Source organism: Papaver somniferum, chromosome 4 (assembly GCF_003573695.1).
Source record: "Papaver somniferum cultivar HN1 chromosome 4, ASM357369v1, whole genome shotgun sequence".
NCBI lineage: Eukaryota > Viridiplantae > Streptophyta > Magnoliopsida > Ranunculales > Papaveraceae > Papaver > Papaver somniferum.
This window is the reverse complement of record NC_039361.1, coordinates 39,070,011-39,093,810: the sequence shown is the minus strand read 5'-3', so window position 1 is coordinate 39,093,810 and position 23,800 is coordinate 39,070,011. Positions and strand designations below refer to the sequence as shown.

Genomic DNA, 23,800 nt, shown 5'->3' with positions numbered 1-23,800 from the left:
TAAAGTTGTAAGCACTTGATAAAAGCTTGCTCTTTGGCGTTTATGCGCACTCATTGCTAATTGTCATGCTGCGAAGTTGCTATCATCTTCATTTTTGACTATTTTATAGTGCACAATATGAAACTATCTATAAGACATGTGGTGTTTCTCATTGGAAACGAGAAGTAAGGTGAGACTTATCCTTGAATTCGGACTGTCGTCAAACCCATATGTATTCCAACAGCTTAGTCAGTCGGGTATCATCACTGACAAATCCAAATTGGTTGCACCTCTTTGTTTGATGGCCCCACTGTGCTCTGCAAATTCTTTTACGTGTTTAAATTATTTTTTTTTATAACAGATTAGGGTCCGAGAGAAATAAAAAATAGTTTGGGCAAAAAAAATGTTAGTAATATGTGCTTAATCACATGTCACTAATTTATTCCGTGAATACGCAATGTGGGACCTTTATTTTTTTTGATATCCTATAAATTACTAAAGCATATAAAACTTATTTGCAGATCAAATTCAAACTTGGTTTTGTAATTTTATTACCTCTAACGGGAGTTACTGCAACGATCATTCCAATCCTGCGTGATGTGGAGTTTTTAATGAGCTTTGAGTGTCAGTTCCTGACTAAAGGATTAACTATCTTTGTTTTGAAGGTATCCTTTGAGAATAATTTTCAGAAATTTTGGAATTGCTTTTACGTTGGTTTCCGCTTTTAGTTATTATCGTAGGTGAAACTTTAGGAACTGTTGATATACATTTGTATTTCACTTTTTCGGTTAAACTTAATTGCTTGATCTATCTTATGGAATGGGTACTTCAGCTTATTCATATTATTAGGCCGACACCTCTAAAATAAAGAGAAAAATAAACTACCTTCTAAGTAACAACAAAGGGAAATCTGTGCCATTTGCGCCACTATCATTCCTTAACTGATTTTATATATATACTTTATTTATTTCAGAAGCTTCTTCCATGCAATATGTCAGATGCACCTGTAGGGCCATTACATCAAAGTGCATGTTGCACCTACTAGAGCCTCTCAATATTTTTCTTTACTTATCACATCACTTTTAAGGTACATGTCTCAGGATTAATTTACTTTCATTTTTGCAATGTTCAGGTGCTTCAGTCTTTGTTGGCTGACAAAGCAAGTAATGTCGGAGCACCTGATAGAATGCTAGGTGAAATTCGAGGGGAATTCCAGGTGAGAGATGCTTTGAGAAATCTCTAGGACTTCATTTATGTCTTTTTGTTGAGTAATCATTTTTCTCGAATGTAGTAGTACAACAGTCATTTGTTATACAGTGACTGGAGTAGGGGGTGGCTTGGGGGTGCTCCAGCCACTCCCAAATCGACAAAATACACTCAAAATCAAAATTTTCATTTGTGTTTTCCAGAATTTTTTTTATTAGACCCCCCTAGAAACTTAAAAATTAACCCATAGTATGTTTTTAGCCCACCAAAGACTTGGAATTCTGCTTCCGTCGATACCGGATTTAAGCATGGATGTACCACTCAGGAAAATGATTGTTAATTGTTATCAGCATCTTTGTGAAAACAACTTATCAGGTATAGTTTCAGGCTTAGGCAATTTTTCTCCTTCTGGATAATGTTGATAGAAATTTTAAGTTTTGCAAGACATGTTTGTATATATTTTGTCTAACACGATCTATTTAACTATGCCATAGAAAGTGTATTATGATTCCAAAAGTTGGGGTCCCATTCTGTTTTGAAAGTTGCTTAGTGAAGGTAGCATCTGATCTAACTTGCATTTCCACGGTGTAAGTATACGTGGCTGGATTGCATCTGAAATGCACATGATGATCCAAAGAAATGTACATTTCTCATCGTCCCTGTGGCTGTATATGTGGCTGGATTTCTTCTGTTAGATGGTTCCGCCATTTATATCAAACTTTCATTTTTGTGTTTTTTGTTTCTTCAATGGAACGAGTTTCAATCCATCGTATTTGTTTCTTCATGTGCAGGTTCTGTATTTGTTAGGCAAAAATCATTTGTAAATGGTTCCAAGGCCTCCTCTTTGTTGTTTTGAGAGGGCAGAAAGATTACATCTGTTAAGGCGGAAGTAAATGAATTTTAGGAATTCAATCACTTTCTCTAGAGTGCAACATCTGATTCAAGAATAATGGCAAAACCTGCTACTGGAATTTGGAACTCATCATGGTTCCTTGGAACCTCATAGGCTCATAAGACGTGGATGTTGAGGCAGACACAAAGTTTAGTATTTCGGTTCATTAATTTTGTAACTATGTGAGAATGGGAAATCTATCGGTGAGGTACAATTTTGAATTGGTATATACCGCTTAGGAATTGCTTAGGCATTTGTCAATAACTGTCGTAGCTTTCCATTTTGAACATTGCATCTCAAATACTAGCTCAGGTAACAATCTTTTCTTGAAATTCTTTTTCTTCTATATTGGTACTTGCTATCTTAGCTCAAATGGAAGAGCACATGGTTTTCAACCATGTAGATGTGTGGTTCGCCTCCCACAGATAGTATTCTTATTTAAGTAGGATAAAACCTTACATGATTCCGATGACAATATTAACTCTTAATTAAAAGGGGCGTCATATATATCATTTTTGGTCGCGTAATGATCTGGCAGCCCCATAGTGCATCGAGATTATTTAGATTTACATAAAGAGCCTTAGACAAGAAATTAAGGGTAGCAATATTATGTTTTTGTATGGTTGAAATGTCTTAGTTAATAATTAGTTAATCATCACTAGTTTGCCTATATGTTTTATTGTATATAACAACAAAAGTGTTAATGTCATGATACTTACAGGAAGACAAAGCAGGCAATACACGATGGATCAACTGAAGTAGAGAAGAGGAGGCTGCTCGAGCAAAAAGCTCATCAAGCAGTTGTAACTATGTATGTAAACCCTGTCTTTCAGTTCACCATTATCAGCAGGCTAATGTTGAAAGCGGATACCATCATTGTTCTACCAGATATTATTGCTTCCACAAATTGAAAACCGGCTTTAATTTCCTTTATGCATTCATATCCACCACACTTTCTGGATGTTTTACAGATAACTAATAAGATACTACAATGATATTACTGATTATGACCATGAGACGCGATTGGTCTTGGAACCCTCATTGCGTCCACTGCTACTAGCACCTTTTCAAGGGTATATTTAAAAACCTAAAACATCAAATTTTAGCAAAAAATAAGTAAAAGCCTTTACAAGATCCATCTAAAAAGACTTTATAATTTAATTTGCAGGGAACCGTTAAGCGTGATCGTTCTATCGGTGGGGAACAATAAGTGTGTGTTAAAAGAATGGGAACCAGGACAGTCACTATTGGTTGTTGATTGATCAGGAGGAGAAGCTGATGTTATCATCGTAGTCAGGATTGTGTTTCCACACACGGAAACAGAAAATGAATGATGAGCAGCGATGGTTGACTGAGCTATGGTCGGAGATCATCATAACGATGATGCAGCGTGGAGCTGGGGTAATTACCAGCTGAAGAGTTCATTCCTGTTGTCACTGTGATATTGTAGCTTCTTATTGTCTCTTCCATCGGGTAAATTAACCCACCATTCAAGAGTGGTCCTATATGATAGAGACATGCTATACTTGGAGCAGAGGGTGTAATGCAGCCAAACCTTGGCCAGGATGGTTGTATGATAATCAAGGCAAGTGTTATGTTATTAGTAATAAATGTTTTTTGTAAATTGTTCTAGATAAGGTATTATGATCAGTATATGTTTCTCAGAGATCTCTTTCAAATTCAAATAGTAACTAAAACATGTATGGTACTGTTAAATCCTTCTAATAGTTTTATGACTCTCTTTAACCTCTAAGAGCAACTATAGTGGTGCGATCAAAACCAAAGACAAAAAAAAACGATCAAATTTGAGTTTAGTCCGTGGTGTTACACTAGGATGGAAGAGTAAATTTGGTCAGGATCACATATAATGTTCACCCCATCACAAGGATCACATATAATGTCCGCCCCATTTGGTCAGGATCACATATAACGTGCGCCCCATCACAAGGATCACTTTATACGTTCGCCCCATCACAGGATCACTTTATACGTTCGCTCGACTATATTTGGATTTGGTCTTGGTCCCAGACCAAATATAGTCTGGGATTTGGTTTTGGTCCAACTTTTACTCTATAGTCTGTCCCGTTGTGTCTCGTTTCTTGACAAAATATATAGGTTTGATTGTCCATTGTGGATGCTCTAAATGCCTATATAATGTGTTGAATAGAATCTTCTAGAGTAGCAAAACCGTAAATAAAATTTGAGTTACGTTTCATAAAATTGATTTCTCACCATATAATAGGAATTTTCAAATGTCTGATTTCTTACATATATGTGGGTGATATTCAACTGTTCTTCTCAAATCGAGGCGAGGCGAAGCCGAGCCATACCAAATCAAGCCGAGCTTTACTAAATCAAAAATACGGTTAAAAGAAAAGAATGCCCGATTCGTAACAGACATGGACCAAATAATGGTGAATGGTTTTCGGGTCTGTCCGGTGCGTAGCACGGGCACAAAATCTAGTGGACCTATTATTGTTCCCTTGCACTACAAGCTTTTACAGTGTTCACAGGAACTATGAAAACTTCGGTCAACGCAAGACGTTGCCACATCTCTAAGCACTAGTGAATATTCAAAATTGGACCATAAACCTCAGCGAATTTCGTAACTATACAAATATTGTGTGCTTGGAATCGCCAAAAGAAGGGGGCAGGCCCTTAACTTGCAAAAGCTTCAAATTAAAGGTCACATAAGAAAACATATAGAAGAACAATAATCACACAAAATTCATTATATAGCTCTTAAATTTTCGACAAATCTTTACTCCTACAAAAAGGAAAACATAAAAGAGAATTTTAGACTAAAACAAGGAGATCATTCCCCGGCAATTTTACTTAGAAAGTTTATTCCATAATACAGGTTATATAGGTTCTTGATTGCAAGCATCATATGTATACATAACTATCTAAGGGTCTTACCGATTTATTCAGTAAGGTATCCAATAATAACAGCAGCGATGATAAACCTGGCATAGAGACTTGCAAAAGATAAAAAGACCGGCTCAAAGAGATATTCTTAGTGTTTTTGCAGTGTGATTCCTTGCCATTAATGTCCTCTGTCCATTTGTTTAGATCTGTCGCGAGGGCACCATACTTACGATTTTCCGTGTAGTCCTGAGAAGATCAAGTTTCAAAAGCAATTTAGGAATTCATTCATCAACCTCTAAATTTCAGAAGAATGAAATAAATTTTGAAAAATATTGTGATAGTTACTAACCTGCTTAATAATGTAACCCCATCCAGTTTGTATTCTTTAATCTTTGGAAAGAAACATTTAGTGAAGTTCAAATCTTGCCTGTGCTCCAACATTCGGCAACGCTCAACGGACAGCTTCTCTAGTCGCGGATAAAAAGGAAACGGTGGCTGTGCTATGCACCATTTCTCCAGGCAAGGCAAGTCAGTTAAGGTGAACTCGACCAACTCCTGAAACGGTTTGCATGCTTTATGGTCACCATAAAAATCATCACCTAGGCACAGCACAACATCCATTGTGGCAATCGTGAGAACCCTGAGTGATGGAAGTTGCCCAAGCCCTGGAAGTTGTTGACAGACATAGCAACCTCTGAGTTCTATCTCTACCAGATTTGGAAGAGCTGAAGAGATACTACTACCCATCATCCATGTTGGAAACTTCGGATCCAGATAGTTAACAATTTTCAACTTTTTCAAGCTACCGTTTGGCTGCAATTGTTTCATCACTGTACCATCACTAGCATCATGTGTTCTAAAGCTCCATTCCATTATTAAGCTTTGAATGTTCTGTTTCCTCTTCAAATTTGCTTTCTCGGCATCATCTGATCTTGTCACTTCTTCAAGATTACTGATCCACAGTTCACCTTCGAGGAGATTTAAGCATTCCAACTCCCTGATGGTACTAAAGCCACTTGTGTTGCACTTGCCCACCTTGAATTGCGTGAGTGTTTGAAGACGAGTTAGAGATCCAATCTCGTTTGGCTTTGCATTCCAGCTTTCTGTCTTGCTTAAGAAGAGATGTCTTAAGTTGATCATGTTTTTTATGTTTCCTGGAAGCTTCTGAATATTACGACAATCTTCAAGCTTCAAAGTCTGCAAGTTGGAAAGGTGAGTAATGCAGTCCGGCAATTCTTCAAATTGTGAACCAGAAATATCGAGGTACCTCATACGCTTCAATGTTCCCATTGTTTCGGGAAACTTTCTTAGTTTGACACAATAGCTAAGAAGCAAAGTATGCAAATTGTAGAGTCCAGTAATAAACTCAGGTAATTCTTCAATTTCGGTTCTGGATAGATCGAGATACCTGAGATGTTTCATGTTTCCGATTGAAGGTGGTAATCCTTTAATACTAGTACCCTGCATATCTAGCACACGAAACTGCTTATTCCTCAGGAGCTTTTGATAGTTAATGCTTTTATCCCCTCCATTATTATGAATGAATAAAGTGCGTAGTTTCAATGCAGTTTGCAATTGTTCTGCATATTCTAACGTACCTTCCTCCAAGATCAACCTCAGACGACGAAGTTCTGATGTATCTTTAGCAGCAATTTGACTAACCTTCAAAATCGAGCATTCATTACTTCCAACAATATCTTGTGCAAAATCATGCACAAGATGATGCAGTTTGCAAGATTGAGCAGCTCCATTATGATCGGGCCTTCCTTCACCTCGTAACAATGAATTCTTTAACAGACTATTGAAATAATCATTTCCAATATCCTCAAGCTCTTTGCCCCGATTTCTGTCAGACGGATGAACAAATCCTTCCGCCATCCACAACTGAATTAAAGTTTGCTTCTCAATAATGGAGCCTTTTGGAAACAATGAACAATATGCGAAGCATTGTTTCACAGGAGACGGTAAATGGATGTAGCTAAACCTCAATGCAGGTAACATTTCATTTTTTTCCAGTAACCTCCAATTTGTACCATCTCTAAGATTTGACCATCCAGCCTCATTCCTCGTAGAGTGTAATAGATCTCCTAGGTCTTTTGCTGCCAGTGGCACACCTCCACACCTCCTCCCCATATCCTTGCAAATAGCCACCAGATTTTCTGTCTCTTCTAGCCCTCCAGGAGCAAATGCTCTTTGCCTGATGATTGACCAACACTCATTTTCGGATAATACCTGTAAAGTATATGTAGAGTTTGCTCTGCCTTGAACAACATCAGCAACTTCACTGCTACGTGTAGTAACAATTATTTTGCTTCCATGTTCCCCAACATTTAACTGATTTTTCAGTTTATTCCATTGATCAACTTTCACATTCCATAAATCGTCAAGGACAAGCAAGTATCTTTTACCTCCCAATTTTTCCTTCATTATGCGTTCAAGAACATCCATATTTGTATCTCTGTCGTAAGAACTTTCTGTTACAGATGCAATAATATGTCTCAGAATTTTCTTCACATTAAAATCAAAGGAGACGTGGACCCATATTTTCTCTTCAAATATATCAGATACCACTTCGGCATTGAAGATTAGTTTCGCCAAGGTGGTCTTTCCTAGTCCCGCCATTCCTACAATTGGAACGACTGAAACTGTCGACGACGAAGAAGAGGAACTACCCCCCATCAAGAACGAATCTATTATAATCTCTTTATCCTTTTGTCTTCCAATAACTTGTTTTTCATCTATGAAAGATGTTGTTTCATGATAATCTCTATGTTGCTCGTTAAATGAGCTTAAGCGCAAGGAATGACCGTTTCGCAAATCTAACAGAACCTTATGTGTAGCAATATCATCCATTTTACCATTGACGTTTTTGAGTGCATCAGCCATGTGTGGATGAAAACGCAGGTTTGATATTGAAAAGATCATACGCAGCTGATCCCTCTTACGAAAGCTCATTTCATGAGAACGCATAATTTGATAGGAGAACTCGTCTAGAATGTCGTCGGCTTCATATGCAATATCTTTCAGCTCTTTCAACCAAATTTTGAGCAGATCTTTTCCTATTTGTTGTTTCTCAGCTTCTTCTAGCACTTCTTGAATAATCATCACAGTTCGTTGAAGCTTTTTTAGCTCTTTCTCCATATCCGATGCCATTCGAACCTCTTTCATAACAAATAAGAGCAAGCTCTTCAACATCTCCACAGCACAAGCTACAAGAAATTCCTCAAAAGCCATTTTTTGTTATTGATCAATCTGAAAATCTGAATTTTAAGTAGCAATACTAAAGTTGAAGTAGATGTTAAATGATAATGAACGAGCAAGGGTGTATATAAGAATATAGCAATGCATGAAGTCTTGCAAACTTTGGCGCGGCCCGGACATTGAATGTGGAATCTGTCACACGCACAGTACGCGCAATTTCTGTAAACCATCATGTATTCACACTTTACACGAGCACTTTACACGAGCACTTTGGGAAATACTGCTGTGTACACGCAGCACCATACACATTTTTTAAATAAGGTGGTACCAATTACGTAACTTAACTGCTTAATTCCTCACCATCCTTTGCATTAGTTGAACCCGCAATGCTGTATTAGCCAGTAATAAAACCATCAGCATAAAATAGCGTTTTGGTTTCTGTCAACTAGACGGTAACACATACTTTTAACATCATACCATAGAGCCAATAAGTTATATTATCGTTAACGTAGTATTGGGTTAGTCATAGGTCATAGCATTAAAAAAAAGTCTGAAGGAGAATGGTAGAAAAGATGATAATGTTCGTGTGGTTCGAATAAAAGAAGAAAAACTCGTTTTTGTTTTATCAGTGTACACTAGTCATGTGGTTCTTAAGCAAACGACTAGTCCTCATCCAAATCCCCTCCGTCTATAAACACTGCCTGCCTTTGTTGACTCTGAATGAAATTTCACAGTTCAACTGCATAATTAACAAGCTAAGTTTTTGACCTGGGTTGGAGTAATCACCACCAAACGAGTTTCATATTAAACAGGAAACTAGGAATCTACATATATGATATTTCTCTTTTGTGTGGCAATGATCCTCTTGATTTCTGTTCTAAACGTGTGCTGAAACTGTCCATCTATTTGCCCACTCTTTATTCTTTAAGAAATTATGATACCTATTTCCAAGTTCACCTAAAAAACCAATTGTGTAACTAAGGAAGACTTTTCAGCCAAGTTCAGTCTAAATATAAACCCTAACGAACCTTCCTATACAGAGAAAACAAATAAAAAGATATGGTTATAGTACCTTCAGCGTAAGCTACCGAACTGATTACATCCGAAATGTAAAAGATAAAAAAGATCAGGGACGGAGCTATGTAAAAGAAGGCTGTTATTGGGGCGTCACACTTCTTTAGAGGGGCGTCATTTAATAAGACAAAAACGGGTCACCTGTAAGTTATATCAAAAACCCCTTATCTTATATAATTTTGTGATGACCAAACAACCCTTGTCTGGCTAATTTTAATTTAGTTTAATTAATTACGTCTAGGTTGGACATATAGCAAACCTAGGCGTAAAATTGGAGTTACGCTTGGAAATCAACTAAACCTAGGCGTAAAATTGTAATTACGCCTGGAAATCAACTAAACTTAGGTGTAAAATTGGAATTATGCTTGATAATCAACTAAACCTAGGCGTAAAATTGGAATTACGCCTGGATATCAACTAAACCTAGGCGTAAATTGGAATTACGCCTGGAAATCAACTAAACCTAGACGTGAACGACATGCAAATCAAAGTTTACGCTTGAATTGAACTAAACCTAGGCGTAAGTTCTTCAAAAACTAAATTACGATTGAAAAATCTAGTACCGTACCCAGACGTAACACTAGCAGAAAGTAAATAAAATCCTAATTTTACTTTGATTTCATTCGATTTAAGCACAAAAACGAGTACAAAAAGATGGGTTTGTTCGATTATTACCTTTATACACCATGGGTTGTTGGGTTGTTGTTGAGGAGTTTGAAAAATTCATTCTTCAATTGATTGAATCGGTGGAATGAGTTGAGGATGAAGTTGAGGTTGATTGAGATGTTGATTACCATCACTAGGATCAGTATGCTTCTTTCTCATCTGTTTTTATTAGTTTTAATTGAAGGGTCATTTTGGACAAATTGTTATTGAATCAAAAGTATCCCTTAATCAGATTTTTGATCACCAGATATCCAAGTGACGCCCTTCTAAAAGAATGTGACGCCCCAATAACAGCCTTAATGTAGAAGCCAGGGGTGGCTCCCGCCTCCCCTAAAACCTTTGAAATCTATTAAAAGTCCCTTATAAATTCTATTATTGTAAAACAAATCTATTATTTCGCCCCCCTTAAATTTTTTATTTTTTAGATTAGCCCTCCCAGTATAGAATTTCTAGCTCCGTCCCTGAAAAAGATAAAACACTACAGAGAGGAAGAAATTAAACACTTACAGCGGGGAAGAAATTCTTGATCTCGGCCCAGCGACGACCATGGAGTCTTTGTTGAAAGGCAGTGAAAATGGAGAAAAAAAAAGTATCAGAAAATCAGTTAACAGGTGTACCATCAAAGAGTTATGATCGTTCAATCAGATTCATATGTTTTTAGTTCAAAGGCTAGAATTTATCTATATTTTAGACAGTTGTTGGAGAAGCATCACCAGCAAAACAGCAAAGAGTTGGGAAAAGACTCTACTCAACTCACTTTGTGATGTGATTAACTGTTGCCATGCCATGGATCCTATGGTCTCTCTCAGCTGGACATGTGTTGTACACGACTACAAATGGCAGGACAAGACTTGCAAACAACCAATGGTTTACAGCATGGAAGTGAATTAGTTGGGGTGAAAGTGACCCAAAGTGTCTTCTAAGCCTCTTAAACTGAAATACTGAAATTCTTTGGTTGAGATATGAGCTTTTATAGCTGATGGTGCAAGTGCTGTTGAGATCAAAGAGTTGGATGACGATTGACGTCCAACTCAGTAGACATTTAACATGGCATCCATACAATCATCAAAATGACTAATAGATAGTTCTGAACAAAGGTCACATTCAATACTAAGCAGCAACATATGATAGAAGTTTCATAAAAAGTGTCATTCTAATTCTATCTCATACTTCAAATTATGAAAAAAGAAACACCAAATGTATAAAGGTAATTAGACCCAATCATCAAAACTGTTGTTCATACATTTATCTCCTAATAGAACTTAAACAATAACATAATCCCCTTCAGAATTTGACAAAAGAAACTAATCCAGCACAGGTCTCCCCATTCAAGAGAATGGATATCTTCAAGCTCCCAACAGTAACACCACTCTACCTAGATGGAAGTCCAACCTAAGCAACAAGAGTACTGGCAGTTGTAGATTCACTGCACAAGCAAAGGAAAACAAGTATTTGTTAGGCAGAGATCTTTCCAACCAGAAAACATAATGGATAAATGACTGGTTGCAAGCACAGAAAGTGTAAATGAACTGCAATCAGATAACAAACTGATACTTCAGTTAAGATCTAATTTGTTGAGTGTAATAGCATTTGGAGGCAGATTTGTGAGAAGTATGATTCATAGGATGATTAGTTGATCAATTGTGTAAAGAGAGGATTAGGAAAGAAAAGATAAAGACCATTAATTCCCCAAAAATCTCAATACAAACCAAACAACCAAAAAATCCCACAATCAAAAGCACAAAATCCGTACTATGATTCCATCTTTTCCAGAAACAGAAATTGATACAAGGGATAGAATAGCTGAGCACCTTGCAGAAGACCTGCAAGTATTTCAGAGCTACTGAAGAGCTCTCCCCAATTTGCATCAATCCCTTAATCTCTTGAGATAATATCTAACCATGAAATAATATGATACGGGACTACAGAAACTAAAATGGTACAGAACCACTCATATCTGCTAATCATAGAGTGCACACTCAGTGACGAAACAATAGTAAAGTAAGCAGCAGTTATCTATCCTGGATCTTGGGAAAGGGAAAACTTAATAATATTAGGTTATCTATTTCATTTCACAAATATAATGCTATAATGCTAGCGAGACCTTTTAGTGGTTTCAATACATAGTTTACATGTAGTGAAGTTCACAAATTATGCTATGCAGTCACCTTTTATAAATGCAAAAACATTCAACCTACAATTAACACAATGGAAGAGACAATTTCTATTAAAATCAGATCAAAAAGGTACTTGTTAGCTAAAACTTACTATTTCCAGACTGGGGGAAGCTTCTTGGTCCTCTTGTAATAACGCGCCAGACGGTGAATCCTGCTCTCAACCAAAATCAATCTAAACTTCGAGTCCTTGTCCTTCCTGTTCCTCTCCAAATGTTTCCTGATAGCAACAGCCTTCTTGATCAAATGGTACAAATCCTCTGGGATCTCAGGTGCAAGCCCTGTAAGAAACAATCAAAACCCCACATCAAAAAACAAATCACCATTAGAACATAAATCTCAACAAAAAATCATCAAGTCAAAAAACGAAGTGATAATCAACATACCATGAGCCTTAAGAATACGCAAGATCTTGCTTCCAGTAACACTCTTAACCTGAGCAATACCATGTGAATCCCTTAGAATGACACCAATCTGAGATGGAGTCAAACCCTTCTTTGCGAACTTACAAATATTATCCTCAACCTGAACAAATCAAACACAAAAAACCCATCATCATCATCAGTTAACAGTTGAGATTCTCAAAATGATACATTAAACTAAAGAGATTTGGATTTATTTTCTAATTTTTTTACTTACATCAGGTGAAGAAATCTTCAACCAGCTTGGTGGTGTTCTTTTGTATGGCAAAGCTGATGATGAAATACCCTTACCTCCACTATGCATACGCCCCATCTTAGCTGAATGAGGATTGAACTCTGAGTTTTTTCTCTAAACCTAAAAACACAGCAGCTGCTCTCTCTTAAGACTCAGAAACCCTAACAAGTGAAAGATGACGAGGGTTTATATTGCGGCAAACCCTACTCATATTTCTTAAACTTCCGATTTTGCCCCTTGTATGTCATTTTGGGCTTCACCTAATTGGCTCGCATAAGATGGGCCTGATAGTATGATCAGTAGTCCATGAAAATATTGCGCAACTCACATTCTCACTTGTGGCCGAAGGACTTCTTCCGGCAGTTACAATGACAACTGATAGCTTGCTCTGTGATGTCTAGCCGACTAGCCGATGCATACACATCGTATATGCATGCGATGGCTTGCTCACAGTAAAATACTATAGTTGCAGTGAAACTTCCGTTTTTATCCGCGACGGGATACTGGAAATGAATGGAGCCTTGAGATGCCCTCACATTTTGTTTCATTTCAGGTTTCTTATTGTTGTATTTGTTGCAAGGAACATTAAACTTTTGTAGCTGAAATTTAGTTCGCGTGGTAGTAGCACGAAGAGTACGCTAAGAAAGCATTGCAAGACTTCAAAGCGACAGCAAAAGGAAAACAGCTTTCACAGCAGGCTTAATTTTAGTATTTAGTGCACATACCCATATCAAAATAAACTTTTCATACAGAGGTTGGCCATTTCAAGTCACCTCTTATCCAAAATGCTAGCATCAATCACATTGTTGAAGAAAGTCTTCTGCAAAGATTTATTCATTCACAAAGGAGGTAGATAGAGAGGAAACTCTGTTATCTACAGTTGAAACATTTAAAAGTACATTTCTGTTATGTTCTCACCACAATCAGCTCACAATTTGCAGCAATCCTATGGGAGAGTAAAAAAGCAAAAGACACACTGTCAACTTGTTTACAAACCACATTAAAGCAGGAACATACTACACATTCTGTCTACAATTCAAGCTATGACACCGAGTATTGTACAAATTTCCTAAATACAAAGATAGCAGTAAGTAAAGAACTGAATATGACTGAGTAAGTTCAACAGCCTGAGTAGCTGATATCAATTGAATTTCCATGACCACTCTAATATCCAAAAGCATAGGTTTCAATTGCCCACGTAAGACAGATGCAGTATCTCTAGGTATCACTTCATTAACTTTTTTGGAGCCATCATTGCCGCCGTTGTAGTCTGAAGCTGCAATATGTATAGGATCTTTAGAGGTGGGATTTGAACTGCTTTCACCACTATTATCATTCGAGGGGTCATTATAGGCACCTTCTTTTTCCTTATTCTTGGCATCCCTAGATGGTGATCCTTTAGAGTTATCCTTCGGAGGCTCGTCGGAATCTTCTTTTTCCTTATTCTTATCACTTGAACCTCCACCACTACTGTCCCTGCGGTTTTGCAAGCCTATATCCGGCTTTGCTTCAACTCCAACCCGTCTCAAATGCAGCTGCCAGGTTCCATTAACCAGAAACACAAGAAAATTGAGACGATAATAAATGTCACATTTATGGGAAGACGCTGGGTAAAGCTATGTAAGTTTGTGAATGCCACAACGTTCAAGAAGCGCTAATACTAGTTCAAGGGAAAAACTCTGCATGATTTTGCAAACACAACGCAAAAGTAGCCATAAATTTGAGCTCTAATGAGCGAAGCATTTATCATCAAAAGCAAAAATGATTTTTGTGGATTTTTCTTTATGTAAAAAAATTTCCTGTAAAAATGAAAATTTGTCTGATACACTGCAAACAGAGAAGAATCACGCGATACTGAAAGAATATTCTACACTACCTGAAGATGTAGGTTAACTTCATCCGGACGCGAAAGAAATGGAAAATCGCCACCTGATTTTAGGGATGCTCGCCTTGCTCCAGGATACTTCTCACTTACTTGATCTTTCAATTCTCGAGGAATGGCACAATAATCATTTGTCTACAAACGCACAAAAGTAAAAACATGCAAAACTGTAAGCAAGTGTACAATATTCAACTCTTACATTAAAATATAAAAATATGATCCAAACCAAAAAATTGGGAAAACATCAAAAGCTCCCAATTTGCTCTACCACATAATACTACTTGAGCATGAAGATAGTGTACTACAGATACTAGACAACAATAATCGTAAGGTATTACGGGGGGAAGTTCAGAGACATTTATCAAGCTATCCAAGTCGACCCAATTCACATTAAGCTCTTACTATGCTCTTATCTCACTCTGATAATGCACACTGGTGCACAAACTAGTAAAACTCTTCGATAATCTTTAGCTTAAAATGTGTTCATGGAAAAACCTTGTTTTATATTAACTGTGAAAGTACATAAAATGATATTGAAAGAGTTAAAATGGTTATGACTTGTTTTCATATACTAACGAAGATGCATTACAAACAAATAGTACTAGTCGGTATTTACTGACAAGTGACAAGAGAAGAAATATACTCAGATCACATTATTGAGTGCTTTCAAGGTCTCTGTCATATTTCTATTCTAGTAGTCTTTTTAGGGAGATGTGGTCTCCTGGAAGAGAGAAGGGATACATAAGCGGAAATTAGAAACGAACCACAATTAAGTTACTTACATCCATTATTGTGATAAATGAATCTGAAAGTAAGAGAGGTCCGATAGAAGCAGCGCCAGATGTCAAAGTTAACCTTGAAGCAAGATCCTCACGGGAGAGAGTCTCAACCTGAACACGATTCAAAGTTTATGATACGCAGATATGAGTTCAAGGATCTCAGATTCAAACATGTTACATCCAATACTGAAAAAACAGGTAAGAATTTTTTTTCCTTTCAAATATGAGATTCTTGAACTCATTTTTTTGGCAAGGATGACTATAAGAAGTTAATTATATTCAAGGAAAGCTGATAAAGTATAACTTTATGCATTGAATTGGCCGATGATAGCTTTACTTTTTCTTTTTAGGCTTAAACTAGATACCTAAAATAACTCGGAATTCTAAATATAGGAAATACTAAAATATGAAATATGAAAATAACGATCACTTCTAAACTTCAAGTAGGAACAAACGAGCCTATATCCAGATTGCTTTACTGAAGATAGTAACACAATATAGAATAAAAGGTCAACCTGGGATACAACAAAATCCACCGAGTCTGCAATGAATGGTTCATGTGGACCATCACGAATTCCTATTAGAACGTATCGCTTCAGCAAAAAGGAGGGTGTCCAAGAGACACTGCAATGAAAGGCAAAAATCAAAATTTTGACAAAGTCTTCAGTATTTGAAGTGCATTTAAGAAAAACATGGAGATGGGATTGATATTAAGAATATGGAGTAAAGAATGAACCCATTGACGACCACAGACAGGAAAAATTGCTGTGTTAATACTTGATAAATCATTCTATCTAGTGACAAAGCATTAAAAAATAGGTTCAATATAGTCTACGTTTGATGTATAAAATTTCAAGTGTCAAATGGATAGTGCCTAGAACCTAGCCTAGAAACAAGGTCAATGAAGAGCGAAGCCAATTTCACTTTCAAAGAGAGAAACATCTGCATCAAAGCTGATGTGCAAGTCGAAATATAGTTTAGTTAACAATCATTATTGGTGACAGGTGCAAGTATAGGATCCACCGAAACATTTATTGGATACGACTTTTGGCTGCATTACGGACCCAAGCTTATAGAAATCACAACACTAATCATCAAGATGATCATTTAACTAATAGTTGCATGAGAGATGTATCAAATTACATACACGGGTGCCCATGGCATAGAAGCTGAGAAACTTTGTGTATCAAGAAAAGTATTTGAGAGTATTAACGATCGAACACGTCTTGGACGATGCTGAGCAAAGAGTTGTGCTAGAAAGCCACCAAGGGATGTCCCATACAGATGCACCTGTTCAAAGTATGCAGTCAGCATATTCAATACTTAAATTTTATTCCGGTATAAAATTCTCTACATATCAAGAGGCCATTGTAAAATTCGAATGCCATAATATGTCTGCTAGAAAGAAAAAAATCAATTGCTGAGTGTTCTCATACTGATGTAATTGTTAATCTGCAAAACGTCGCCCACAGAAAGATACTAAGTTCCTAGCATCTTCTTGCATAAAGATACATAAATGCAGGAATCCAATCCCATATGGATATCATATTTCATTACTGGTAAAATCAAACGCGTATATGACTATATGTTATTATTTTGCGTACCTAGATCTAGGTTACTCATCTGTTATCACTGTTTATAGGTTGATTCCAATTTCTGCTACCAAACTGAGTTCCCATTCTCTAACAAGAAATCTACAGTGTAAGACTTGGGATTCTAATTTTATCTACCTGCTTTGTAGTATTTCTGAAATTGAGCAGTGGTCGTTTTAACATAACCGATAAACAAATCAACAATGTGGATAAAGTATAGAGATGATGACTGTTTCTGGAAGGAACAACAATATGTAAGTCAAATTATACAGGAAGTAATTTAATACATACATGGTGAACATCGATAGCATCTAGAAACTTTTCGAATGCTTGAATCCATTCATGATGATTCCACACACGTGGTATATCAACAGATATTACTCGATAACCCTGAAACACAAATTTCACATATTAAAATACAGAGACACTAAGAACTCTGCTGCGATCAATTAAAAGTACATCCTGAGCTGCTTATATAGATAGGTACATAAAAAAGAACTAGAAAATAATAGAAGCGCATATCTCCTACCTTATTTGACAATGACATAATTTGTTTATAGTAGACATCAGCAGTTCCCGGTGTCCCAGGAAGACAGATAAGTGGAGGCACCACTTTTGGACCAAACTCATAATACCTCCATTGTCTTGACCCAATCTGCAATAACTAACTGAACAGAGTAAGGGCCATTTACTATATAACAGCATGGCAAGGAGGATTAAAAACAGCCGCCTACTTTTCTGTAACCACAGCAACTCCCCCGGAATGTAAATAAGAAACTTTGATTAATAATTCGCAGACCAAACAACTAAATGGCTGGATTGACATAGTGAAAACATTATGCTAAGACTTTGCGAGCACATATAGGTAGTATAGCTTCCTTATAGCATACTCACACTCAACGTCCTGTACATTTAAAAAAGGCACGGGGCAAACAGACTCGACTAATTACTGGGGAATCCCACAAGCACAACCAAAGCTGAATGTATACCAGGAAAACACTGAAATTAAAAGAAAGGTCCAAAAATCCATATCTCATCACTTAGTTAGACAACAGTGAAACGCAATACAAAGATGTCAAGGGATGTAATGAGTGGCATCAAAGCTACTTAGTATCTAGGGAAAGTTTGTGTGACACAAATGACAGAGAAAAACCATCATGTTCTAGAACATATACTGAATTTTGACTGATAAGTTGCGAAATGGGCACTCATTGATAGCCAATAATGGTGGTGATCTTACATACTATAGGTATCTACCACTGCACCTAAATAAATCAATGCACCTTTGCGAACTTTTTTTCGGATACCAAATAGAATCCAAATACAGTGTTGTTTACAAAAATTACATACTATAGGTGCTATCAAATTCTTGGAAAACTATATGAGATGCTCAAAACCCTATGCCCAATATATGACTAGGATATCCAACATCAAATTTAGCTCAATTGACAGAAAAAGGTCAACAACAACAACAACAAAAAAAAACTCAATTACAAGATGAAACTAAAGAAAGATAGGGAAATTAAGGAAGAAAACATACAGAGATCTTGTGAAGTGGAACTTGAGATTTGAAATGAATATAATCCCCAGGCGCCGAGAAGACGCCTTTCATTGTTTTTTCTTCTTATTCTGAAAGAATTCTCCCATCAAAATTGTGATCTAACAGGTTTTCCAATTCATTCCGATGTCAATTTTATATATCTAGGTATGAATTTTTCTGACTTTGAGTTTTGGATTGAAGAGAGAATAATGAGAAAGAAGAAGAAGAAACCAATGCGGTGGCCCTAAGACTTGATGATAATTCTAACAGTCAAAGAGAGAGAAGAAAGAAATCAAACGATTGTTGCTGATACTCTTCTTTAACAGCTTGTCAAACAACAAGGAACTACTTCTCCATGTGTGTAGTCATTCGATGTATGCACGATTGTTAGGGAGCTGCACATGGGCCGGTACAGTCCGGGTTTCCTAGGAACCAGGTACCTTATGTTCACATGTTCTTTATTATGAGTACCTGTACCTGTAAGACAGGTTCGGTTCCAGTTTGGGACCGGGTTTTTACCTATGATTTTGATTCACATACATAATATCTTCTTCTGTCTCTGTAACTCTATCAACGAAGACCAAAATTTCTCTGTAACTCTATCAACGCAGACCAAGATTTCTTTGCAATCTCACAGAAAAATTTCTAACCCCTTCCACTAATCTCCTAGAAGAACTTAACAGAGAAATTAAGCACACAAAATCCCCAATCACGAAACCCTAATTTCGAATTTTTACACCCGTGTCTTCAATCCCTTCACATAAGAATACCAAAAATCTTCAAACACTCACATAACCCTTACTTCTGCGTCTTCAAAGTTCCAACCCAATCTTCTAAGTTCTAACACATCAAAATTTTGGTTTCTTATCAGCAACAGATCTTCTCAACCTTGACTTCGAATACCCCTTCAACAGCATATATCAATTTCTACCACAACCATTTGTATCTCTTGTTGAATTTCTGCAGTAGCACCACCATCTTCTCATCAATCTGTTCACCGTTGTAACCTTATTTCAGATTCAAATATGCAATTAAACAGTTTAATTAGACATGCAATTGATTATTAAGAACCCTAAGTTGATCAATTAAATTACTCAAAATTGGATGGATGGATTACCTGTTGTAGACTTGTTGTTGGTAATTGGTGGTGGTGAATCTGATTGAGACAGAGATGATGGTGAAGAAGAAGAGTGATGGAGATAGAGATGGTGAATCTGTTCTTCAGGTCCGAGAAAAAAAGAAGAATGGCCGATGGTGTTGATATACATCTATACACGGATGGCCATGATTAATCTTAATCGAAAAATCTACGGCTACTATACACCGAGACTTATGGGTCGGGACATGTCGAGACTCACCCCAGAACCAGTACCGGTATCGGCCTACTCCGATTCTCAGTTTTAAGAACCGGTACTTGTCCCGGCTATTCTGGTTCCGGTTCGGTACAAGTCTGGTTTTTCCGGTTCCGGACCGGTACATGTAAAATGGATCGGGTCTTGTGTAACTCTAATTATTAGGTGGAAACTTGAAATTGACATTATTTTTTTACCAAACTTACACCTTGCTTACACCAAGTAATTGTTTAAGTCATAGGCTGGTTTCATACAACTTTGATACACACAACGAAGTTTTACACTTCGTTGTGTCTCGAATGGGATCGAACGGGCAGGATGGGTAGATAGAAGTGGGTCCCCCATCCCTCTCACAAAGTACAGCTTCGGGGTTTTTTTTCTCGGTACATTAATCATTCTTGGGTTTCATATGTAACTTGGATTTCGATTTGGCTGTTAACTTTGATACTTGTTTTAAAGATTATAATCATTCGATGGGTTTCGGCATTTCTCTTAATAATGAAATGTGAAGCAAAAGGGAGCTAGAGCAAGACCAGGATGGGCTTCCAATACTTAGATGCAGAAGAAAAAGCAAAAGTATTCTTAGAAGCACTTAAGCGGATTGAAGATTTGAAGATCAACACGTGCTATTTTTTCAATGATTGTAAGAATCTAGTCTCGGCGGTTCATAGAGAACAATCTTCTCATTTTCATTGGAGATTGCATTATTTTATCTTGAAAGGCAAAGACTTGTTTAGTTATTCAGTAATGTTTGCTTTAAGTTAAAGACATAGAAATTTTTCGTTTTATGTAGAAAAGGTAGCAAAAGAAGCTAGAGTTTTAAGTGTCAAAGGTTTCTCTACCGAAAACCTACTGTGAAATACAAACACAACTTTTTGAAAACCCGAGAAGGAACTTGTTTCTCAATTCTCAATTAATGTAACTTCAACTTCTTCTTGATTAAATTGGTAGTTATCAAAAAAAAAAACAAACAAATGAAATAGTCTATTTAGTTAGTTATTTACAACAATGTGGTGAATCTCAGATCGTGGCCTTGTCTTGGTCGTTTTCAGGACAACTTGATAGTTGTAATTTTGGAGTTCTTGTTTCCAAATTTCATACCACTTAATCTAGTAATTGATGAACACATTAGGGACGTAGACTAATTTAAACTTGTTTCTACTTATATGGTTTACAATTTTGCATAACAAAATAAATATTAAGTATTTTAGGGTCGGTTTTGATTTTTTTTTTCTTTTATTACTATGAAATTCTTATATTGCCATTATCTCGGAAATTTTCTCATTTAAATATCGTTTCGCTGATATTGAGAAATTTCTCTCGCCAGAAACCTAGTATCTTGTCCGAGAATGACTATATTGAGCTCTTATATTGGATTGTTAACTTTACTAGTACCCTATTAACTATTAAGATGTTATTTTCGATTCATAGCACATGTGAAATTGAACTTCGCTTTTAGAGAAAATATGTCACATGAGCAAATTTGCCTTATGACCTGAAATCTTTCCCAATAATTCAGAATATACCATTGATATAATAATTTCTAACAAAACCCGCAATATTTTTACAAGACTTTAGATTTGTTGTAGGTGGAAGCCCAGGTAACATGGAAATATGATCATTTTTTCCCAAGCGAATTCATGTTGTAGTTTTAGTATTATATCTTTAATTTTTTTTCTAGATTTGGTTATTTTTTGGCGATAAAGTAGCTCATTTCTTGCTATCCATAAGGACCAGATAAGAAAAAAAAAAGGTAATTAATGATAGATGAATGGGCTTTTGTTTGTAGAATTTGTGGGATTGTAGTTTGAGGAGTTAGAATATTTGGAGAAATTTGGGTGGATTTGATTAGATCATGTACTTGAGTTGTATAACAACTTTGCTTGAACGATCTCAAAAACCAATATCCAAGAATCAACCTAGTATGTACCTAAACTGTATACGAAATAAATTCCAACAAGAAAAAGTCTTGTAGTCTATATTCTAAGATAAGAATTCTCAAAAATAAATCTTATAGGTTCAACACAGTCTTCTAAGATTAAAATTTGTCTATGTTGTTTAACGTACTTGTTAGAGATTGCTCGGTCGAATTCAGAAGTTTTGCTATATCAAGTTTTTTGTCAATGTTAGATGAAAAATTGTATCTTCATTTATATAGTATATTAAGTCAAGTCTCGGACTAGGTATAGAAGTTGGTAGTTGAGTATACATCACTGAATAACCTTCTAAGAACGAAGATCGACGAAGACATTTAGAGAACTTCATCAACCTGAAACTTCATGTTCTAGTTGATTGCTAGAGTCGTCCTATATTGGCCTCGGTTTCGTCTGAGAAACATATATAATTAGGTTCACGACTTAAAGACTTCACTTAGGGATTCATGAATCCAGGTACGACTATCTTTACCTTGATAGTTCGCATATCCTGATTTTGTTTTTCTGTTATCGAGGTAATTGTGATCTCTTTCAAGCAAGATATATAAAAATTACAAAGTTTTATTCATCTCAGACTTTTTGATTCCTCAACATAGATAGCTGAAAAATATTCTTAGTTGATTAGTTCATGATTGTTCTTGAGAGGTGGTTAAGAATACATGATTCTCATCTAACTGGGTGTAAGTTGTTAGAGCACTGCTCGGTCGAACTCGCAACCGTTACTAGTTCAAGCTTGTTTGTCAATGTTAGTGATCAAAACTATAAGTCTTGATTTCTAGTCTACTTATAGTGATGTCTCGGACTAAGATAGTTTTGTGTAGTTGAGCCTTAGACTTCACGACGTTCATCATTTGAAGACGAGGAACTACTAAGGAGAGCTTGTGGAACTTCATCAACAAAAGGTATGTGGAGACTGAAACTCATCTATCACTTGGAAAGTCTGTTTCTACTCTATCTCCTATATTGAGACAAAAGTCGTATTACGATAGTTTTTGTTTATACACATTTGAGACTTTGACCTGATTTTAACTCGCTTATCTATTTCTCGAAATATGTGTTGGTAAACTTTCGCTTCAACCAAGTTTATCTTATATTCTTGACGAAAGTCAAAAGATGATCATGTGAAAATTGTCAAGTAACATTTTACATGGTTTGTGTGATACAATTATTTGGTGTAGACTTGGAATGTTTCGTTATGATTATTTCGATAACTTGAAAATCGCTTTGATGCCAATAGTGTGTGAAAACGACTATTGCCATCCTCTAAGAAAGTTTCAATGATTGAAATAGAGTTTAAAACAAGTGGATATAAGCATAGTATGCATACTTGCATATATGTAAATCCATTACCGGAACCAAAGTATGCATACCCGTCAGTGTACCTATTGGTTGTGAAAGTCTGGGTCCTAAGTACACATACCGGTACGCGTACTTGCGTAAGGTATTGGGTCCATAAATTTCTGTTGTGTTTTGAGGTATGCGTACCCATTCGCATACTGGCGAACCAAAACTCAGTCCGGGTATTTCAAGTATGCATACCCGTTTGCATACTTGAAGGTTAAAATTCTAAAATTGGCTGTGTACATGAACTAATAAATTTATATGATAAGGAATGTAATCTTTGCAAACCGTGGATATAATGTTCATGAATTGATTCAAGTGAATCAAACCGATTTTGCTTCAATTGTGTTCTTGTATACTTCTATGAGAATATAATAATTGAACAACTTTGTAACTAGTTCATTTGAAATCATATGAACTAATTGTGATTAAGATGAATAAGGTTGATATGAAAGTGTCCATATACCTAACTTCGGTTAACTACTGTTGAGCCAACCTGATGTACATGTTTAGGTACGGTTACTAAAACCTAAATGAAAAGTGAATTTCATTTGTGTATAACAAGCTAAGTTCGATCTAACGGTTGAAATATATTAGATTGAGTTGAATCAGGTTTTCATCTAAATATTGAATGCTTGGTTACCAAGGTAACTTAGATAGCAA

General features: G+C 36.3%; 3 protein-coding genes across 4 annotated transcripts; all 3 read right to left on the bottom strand.

The window, feature by feature from the left end:
• Window positions 1–4,788: 4,788 nt before the first annotated feature.
• Window positions 4,789–8,400, bottom strand: LOC113275198 (putative disease resistance RPP13-like protein 1). Its single transcript, XM_026524644.1, has 2 exons — window positions 5,295–8,400; window positions 4,789–5,191 (listed from the first exon to the last, which is right to left on the bottom strand). The coding sequence occupies exons 1-2, from the start codon at window positions 8,177–8,179 to the stop codon at window positions 5,146–5,148; spliced, it is 2,931 nt and encodes a 976-aa protein (XP_026380429.1). The 5' UTR covers window positions 8,180–8,400; the 3' UTR covers window positions 4,789–5,145.
• Window positions 8,401–10,971: 2,571 nt separating this feature from the next.
• On the bottom strand, window positions 10,972–12,874 carry LOC113275197 (40S ribosomal protein S13-like). Its single transcript, XM_026524643.1, has 4 exons — window positions 12,700–12,874; window positions 12,447–12,585; window positions 12,155–12,341; window positions 10,972–11,312 (listed from the first exon to the last, which is right to left on the bottom strand). Exons 1-4 carry the CDS (start codon window positions 12,793–12,795, stop codon window positions 11,279–11,281), a joined length of 456 nt encoding a protein of 151 aa, XP_026380428.1. The 5' UTR covers window positions 12,796–12,874; the 3' UTR covers window positions 10,972–11,278.
• Window positions 12,875–13,535: 661 nt separating this feature from the next.
• Window positions 13,536–19,779, bottom strand: LOC113275196 (maspardin-like). Of its 2 annotated transcripts, none has more exons than XM_026524640.1 (9): window positions 19,628–19,779; window positions 18,511–19,517; window positions 17,500–17,625; window positions 17,262–17,360; window positions 16,526–16,668; window positions 15,894–16,002; window positions 15,382–15,489; window positions 14,594–14,734; window positions 13,536–14,252 (listed from the first exon to the last, which is right to left on the bottom strand). In XM_026524640.1, the coding sequence occupies exons 2-9, from the start codon at window positions 18,580–18,582 to the stop codon at window positions 13,734–13,736; spliced, it is 1,317 nt and encodes a 438-aa protein (XP_026380425.1). In that variant the 5' UTR covers window positions 18,583–19,517; window positions 19,628–19,779; the 3' UTR covers window positions 13,536–13,733. The 2 variants fall into 2 exon arrangements, with proteins under 2 accessions (XP_026380425.1, XP_026380426.1); XM_026524641.1 differs by having other exon boundaries at window positions 18,511–19,500; window positions 19,628–19,750.
• Between the last annotated feature and the right edge of the window lie 4,021 nt (window positions 19,780–23,800).